At 33.8% G+C, this 7,143-nt stretch overlaps 1 protein-coding gene across 1 annotated transcript in view; it reads right to left on the bottom strand.

Annotated features, from left to right (window-relative positions):
- LOC134231064 (RNA/RNP complex-1-interacting phosphatase-like) overlaps window positions 1–6,921 on the bottom strand; it is a 13,499-nt gene extending 6,578 nt beyond the window's left edge. Inside the window, exons 1-5 of the mRNA XM_062712962.1 lie at window positions 6,830–6,921; window positions 5,794–5,902; window positions 5,562–5,593; window positions 4,096–4,195; window positions 3,778–3,857 (exon numbers count right to left, since the gene is read on the bottom strand). Coding sequence (XP_062568946.1) covers window positions 3,778–3,857; window positions 4,096–4,195; window positions 5,562–5,593; window positions 5,794–5,902; window positions 6,830–6,921 — 413 coding nt within the window. The remainder of the gene's footprint in view (window positions 1–3,777; window positions 3,858–4,095; window positions 4,196–5,561; window positions 5,594–5,793; window positions 5,903–6,829) is intronic.
- Between the last annotated feature and the right edge of the window lie 222 nt (window positions 6,922–7,143).

Genomic DNA, 7,143 nt, shown 5'->3' with positions numbered 1-7,143 from the left:
AAGGTCACAAGGTCATTGACCTTGATGTTGTTTGTAAGAACTTAATTAGTGGGGTATGCATACTAAATATGAAGTCCCTATCTCCTATGGTTCAAAAGTTATGGCAAAAAGTGGAAAAAGCTATTTTTATCATATAGGTCACAGTTAAGGTCACATGGTCATTGACCTTGGTGTTGTTTGAAAGAACTTTATTAGTTGGGTATGCATACTAAATATGAAGTCCCTATCTCTTATGGTTCAAAAGTTATGGCAAAAAGTGGAAAAAGCTATTTTTAGCATATAGGTCACAGTCAAGGTCACAAGGTCATTGGCCTTGATGTCATTTGAAGGAACTTTATTAGTGCAGTATGCATACCAAATATGAAGTCCCTATCTCCTAAGGTTCAAAGGTTATGGCAAAAAGTGGAAAAAGCTATTTTTAGTATAAAGGACACAGTCAAGGTCACATGGTCATTGACCTTGGTGTTGTTTGAAAGAACCTTTTTAGTGGAGTATGGATACCAAATATGAAGTCCCTATCTCCTATGGTTCAAAAGTTATAACAAACAGTTGAAAAACCTATTTTTAGCATATAGGTCACAGTCAAGGTCACGAGGTCATTGACCCTGATGTCATTTGAAAGAACTTTATTAGAGGAGTATGCATACTAATTATGAAGTCTCTATTTCTTATGGTTCAAAAGTTATAACAAACAGTTGAAAAACCTATTTTTAGCATATAGGTCACAGTCAAGGTCACAAGGTCATTGACCTTGATGTCATTTGAAAGAACTTTATTAGAGGAGTATGCATACCAAATATGAAGTCTCTATCTCTTACGGTTCAAAAGTTTTGGCCAAGGTTAAAGTTGACAACAGACAAACAGATAAACAGACAAACAGACAAACAGACAGGACAAAAACAATATGCGCCCTGAAAGAATTCGGGTGCATAAGAAAACATCGCATGCTGGGAAACACCTTGAATTCTTATGAGTAATTTATGTACATGTCAAATGTGAGAGTCATATCTCATCTCAATCAAAAGTTATAAGCAAATGCAACATTTTTGAAAAGTAGGTTAGGCTTGATCACTTCAAGGTCAAGGTCACAGTGTTAAAGTCATGATTTATTTGGAAAGGTCTTATCACAGGTAATAATATACATGCATTATGATATGAATGCCCTAACTTTTCTCTTTCAAAATGATGAATTTATAACCATTTTATTTTTTTTGCAAGTTGGTCAAACTTCTAGGTCACATGTAAAAAAAAAAAAACCATGCCATTCTCACAGGTAAATATACTAATACATAAGTTTAATATGAATGTCTCTTCTCATTCACTAGATATGACCGTGATAACCAAGGTTAAATTTATTGAGACAGATGGACTGAGTCTGACATACAAATGTACATATTTCTATATGAATTGGGTAAAATTGGCCCAGTGGTTCTAGAGAAGTTAAAAATGTAAAAAGTTTTCAGACAAACAGATGGACAACACGTCACGACAGACATTATATGCTAAGGAAACCAAAAAAGCTCAAATGAGTGTTTTGAAAGGGTTACAATATGGTTGGAGTATTTGAAAAGCTGTTTTTTTTCCTGCAGAGATATGCATGACCAACATATTCATGTTTTATATTTTCTTTAGTGATTTGTTTGTTTGTTGTGAATACATCTTCCCTCTTATGGAGACACCACCAAATAATAATGAAGATAAGATGTGTTTGTGAAACACTGATGTCCCAGTATGGAAGCCTATGGCGAAGGTTGAAGTTTCTCAAATATATGTCAAAATCAAAGGTCAAGGTCAAAGGGTTCAAATTGTTAGTATCAGAAGAAAGTCTTGTCACAAGGAATGCACATGTGAAATAAAGAAATCCCTAGTAATTCCTGTTCAAAAGTTAATTGCCAAGGTTAATTTTTTTGTTTAAGTGGTTCAAACTCTAGGGTCAAGGTCAAACATATTTATACCTGTTGACAGTTCACAATGAATACAATATGTCATGATAAGTATGAAAGCCCTAGCACCTACTGATCAAAATTTAGGCAGAGTTTAAAGTTTGGTATTTTTCTTGTAAAAATGTGTATCCCATGTCAAGCAATCAGAGGTAAAAATTAATGGTACCCAAATAAAAGGTCTTATTAAATTGTCACAAGAAATAAACCTATAAAATGTGGAAGCTATTTGTATAGCCCATCCCACTTAAAACTTATGGGCAAGCTAGCTAGGATTTAATTTCTTCAGACTTATAGACAGACATACTATAAACACAAGAAACAAAATATGTATAATAATTAGTCAAATGGAAAAAAATATACTATTTAACTGGAATCACAAAATACATTGTTATTTCAGGGACAGGAAGTGGGTAGGAAGATTGGAATCCCCCCCCCCCCCATGGCATTTGCTTTATTTAAACAAGACTATATACTGTAGCAAGTAAAAAATGACTCTTGACATCCTCTCCCTATAAACTTAGAAAACATTGACCTCACTATCATTGTTTTTTTATTTGTTTATTTGTTTTCATTTTTTTTTCTCCGGCTTGTCACGAAATTCTGGGCTGGAATTTTTTGACTGAGATGTGAACCCCCCTCCCTACTCCCGAAAAAAAATTCTGGATCCGCACCAGTATTGGCAGTAACTGAATGTCACATCGACAACGGGAGATAACTTCACAATATGAAATTCGTCTAGTGTGGCACGCGATGATCTTTGACCCTTTTTAAACTTTAACCTAATCGTTTGGGTGTATTTTACCCCCCACTTTACTAAAACTTCTACTTACCGACTCCCTGTGTCTCGTCAACTTCATGAAATATAAATCCAATTACCGGTATAACACAAAATGAATATTAATCCAATGCACACCAGACTGCAGCCATGTGCCATTTTGGCGAACCTTCGTCGATTCCATCACCTTATCAGATGAAGTGGGTATCGGCCGAGGTGTGCCAAATGGTGTTTAATCTATAAATATGATAATGGGTGACGCAACGTGATGTGATGAAGAAATTTACATGTTCACATGTATAGTACAAGAACAAATTTTAAATTAATTCATAACAAACGATATAAAATTTTAACAAACCTTTTCCATCTAGCCTATTCCAAAAAGTATGTGCTGTGTGATTGTGGTGTCGAGGGGGGGGGGGGGGTAGTAAATTTAAAAAGGTCCTATTATGAGCAAAACATATATCAAAATCTAATTTCAGACGCGGATCCAGAAATTTTTTCCGGGGGGGGGGGGGGGGGGGGGGGGGGTCCACCTCAGTCAAAAAAAAATCCTATCCAAGAAATTGACAATCAAAAAAAAAAAAAAACCTAAAGTAAACCTCACCCAAACGTCAAAAACCTATATCGTGGGGGGTGGGGTGGGGGTAGTGGTGACTTCTATTGCCGCAAATGTTTAACTTTTCATACCTATTTTACACATATTCGTGTTTACCAGGGGGGGGTCTGCATTTTCCAAGGGGGGTCCATTGTAACTTTTTCCTTGTTTTAGTATATACATTTTTTAACCTTGTAAATTCCAGGGGGGGGGGGGGGGGGGGGGGGGGGGGGGGCGGGGGCCCCCCCCCCCCCCCCCTTTGATGAATACATGTAAATTATAGAATTATTTTGACTATTTCTTTGGAAAGCCGCCCAATATGTAGGAGCGTGTATTTAGAGGCAAACACCTTAGTGCGGGTATTACTGTCTCATGACAGCATCTAGTTTTTTTTGTTGACACACACAACATTGTGAATCTTTCAGAGATTATGTATTCTTTTTTTTTTTTTTAAATGTTACCTGTATACTACATCATCACTCGGAACATTATGGCCCTCTGTAAAAATCTTTTCATATCTGATACCCTGGTGTTCCATATCCTGAAAATAGAACAATTTCTTGCTCATTTGATTGAACTAAGAAATTTGGTCTGAAGTTGTTTGTATGGGAATGAATGTTAAAGCTGTTACAGATGAAATAAAAACTCACTAAATCGGGCCATATAATTTTCTTTTTTGTGATAGCTGCAACGTTTGACATAACAAAATGTTTATAAATATATACCCCCACAAACTGAGTCAAACATTTGCGCTATCCAGCTGCTTTAACTGTACTTACCCGTGCACTGTAGTATTTTGTCGTGAATGTAAGATCTACCACCATTCCTAACTGACATCCAAGGTTTTTTACCATGGAAACCAAACTTCTTGGGGTAAATCTGATAAATGAAAATAAAAGCACATAATAGAAATACATCAAAGTTTTATCTATCCCTCTCTTTCTGTCTGTCTCTCTGTTGTTTCCTGAATTGGTGAGACTAGATGTGATTAAAACAAAGCAGAGATTCTCACTGCAATATGCAAAACTTATAGATAACACATTATATCAGTACATTAAAAATACTCATAATCAATCAATCTTTCACTACATAAAAGACAAAGCAGTTTCCATTATGTCTTTGGAATTTGCAATAAACATCAGTATATTATCAGTAGTTTGAAGTTAGATTAGAAGTAACAAAAAGACCTATATTAATCTGTTATCATAATGTGAAAAAGTCTCTGAAATTTACAAGGAGTGATCAAAAAGTTCGCGAACTAATTAAATAACTTCCATAAAAGAAAACCATATTTGGTTTTAGTGTTCATTATATTTTAAATTAGTCCTCTCCGATTTTAATGCACATCAGCCACCGTCCTGCGCATGCGCGAATCATGAGATATTGGCGGCCACGTGACTCTCTCCGTAGCGTTCTGTCACAAAAGCTGAAAGATTTTTCTGAGTGTTATATTTCTTTCCATGTAAGTTAATTTTCATAAAGAACAGTTCATTTGTTAGAAATGGTCAAATCTCGGCAACAGAATGGGTAGATAAGAATATTCTTTCCAAAAATAAGCATGGCGACCATTAAAACACAAATCTTCTGTCACGGGAGAGACGTTTATTCAAGGTGGATAGAGAATGGTTGCCTCTTTTATATCATTTCTAATATGTTTAAAATCTAAAGTAAACGATATCTTAGCTATCTACCCTGGTAATAATTATATTATTGTTCAAATATTCAACTATTTTTCAAAGTGTTAATTGGAGGTCTTTGATAGCAAATTGCTTAATTAAAAACACATATCTTTTTAAAAACTTGCTTTCACTGAGCAACATGACATGTATCATTTTTAACCATCTGCCTTCCTTCACTTAAAAGCGATCAATCCAATCATTGATTAAATTTATAGTAAGTCATTTGTCTTAATAAACTGTGTACAAATTATTTTATGTTACGGCAAAGGTGTTTCTAAGATATGCAAGAAATTGAACAGTCGTTTGTTGAACAAGTACGACTGAGACAACCATTTTTCGTGACAAGTGACCTACATAGTGACGTCATTTTCACATTGTGACGACACAAACAAGGAGCAAAACTTTATTCAGTATACGCTATTTATAGAACTTGTGTATGATTATGTGTGTACCAAATTTCATTCTAATCTGAATTGTGGTTTTGTAGATATAGAGATAGTTCGTGAACTTTTTGATCACCCCTCGTATTATTCATCTTTTGCTGTGAAATGAAAAAAAAAACTCACTTTTCCTCTTCTGGAAGTTTTTCACACAATTCCTGAATCAAAAGAAAATTATGTTGCAATTTCACACAAATTGTTATAAATTCCTCATTTTCTACATTTCATTTATTGTCAATGGGCACCAACATATCATATTACTAAAATATTTAGGAAAAACAAATGAAAAAATAAAATTTAATCCTTACTTCTTGCATAATAAATATACAAGTTCACTGGTATCTTTAACTCCATTTACCTTTTTTAAAGGTACTTTAAATGTTATTAATCTTGTTCCTGGAATCACTTTTCCAAGTGCTCTGTAGCCCTCCCATCTATAAATATAAAGAATATAAGTTATACAAATACTCAATTAAATACATGTAGTATACCAATATGATCAATGGCTGCCAAGTAGCATGATTGCAGACAACTACCGGGTATTTTTATGAGGATTACCCTGTACAAATACTTGAATGTAAATAATGACATTGTATTTTTTGTTTGTTGATAACCAAAAAGAAAAGAATAAAAACCAAACTGCATGGTTTAGAGCTTTACTAATTACTTTTCATGAAAAATAAAAACTAACTATCCATTTCTAAAGGAAACTACGTATTTTAAAATTGGACAAGAAAAACATAACTATGTAACTTTGTATGAGGTTCTACAAAGATATGTATCAATATACTGTTCAGAATTTAACATTTTACAATATATAGATATATACAGATCACCAACACTTCGTAAGAATGCAGTAGATTCATTTAGTTGACTGTTTTCAACCAGAGATGGTTTTCATCAGAACATTCAAGCATGTTAATTTATCTATCATGATCTATAGAAGTAAAAATGGCAAAAACTTTACAATATTATAACAAATCAAAATTATACTCTTGATGGAGTGTATAGCATATCAATGCTTACAGAAACATGTAATATATATGTATGAAGATAACGAACAATATTCAAGCTCAACAGTCCATTAAACAATAAAAATCAGGAGCAGAAGAAACAAAGATCTCTAAAACATCAGAGATGGGAACAGGAACCATGGAGGAGTGAGTATACCCTGCTAAGTAATTTTTTTTTGAAATGTTAAACTAAAAATTATAGGGAAGTATTAAATTTATTTATTTATTTATCCAGGCCCTATTTATTTGTCTTAAGAAATAAATCGAAAAATTACTTACAGTTTATTCGCAATGGATTCAGATACATATGATGTTGCTATTGTAAAAAAATTTTGGTATATCGGATAAAACTTTCTTATAAAGGTAGACAGAGTGACTGACAGACATTTCGGCCCAACGACACCTTGGCCCTTGACGGTTGACACCTTGGCCCTGACAGGTCGGCCCAAAAATATTGACACCTCAGCCCACATGAAAGACACCTCGGCCCAAACAAAATTTTGTGTTAGAATTGTGGAAATGCGCAATATAAATGCTATAAGTACAAGTAAAAAAAGTAATACATGTAGTATATTTCATGATTTTTTTTTTTTATTTAGCATGAGAGGTTAATGTGAGGATTAAAACGAATATCTATATGAGTTTTCTTAATGTACATTATGGTGGAAACCATTAATTAGCTTTTATGAATGTTT

The sequence above is a fragment of the Saccostrea cucullata genome, unplaced genomic scaffold (assembly GCF_032062105.1).
Source record: "Saccostrea cucullata isolate Sc308-1 unplaced genomic scaffold, CSIRO_AGI_Scuc_v1 ctg3988, whole genome shotgun sequence".
Taxonomy (NCBI): Eukaryota; Metazoa; Mollusca; class Bivalvia; order Ostreida; family Ostreidae; genus Saccostrea; species Saccostrea cuccullata.
This window is presented reverse-complemented; position numbering and strand designations above follow the sequence as displayed.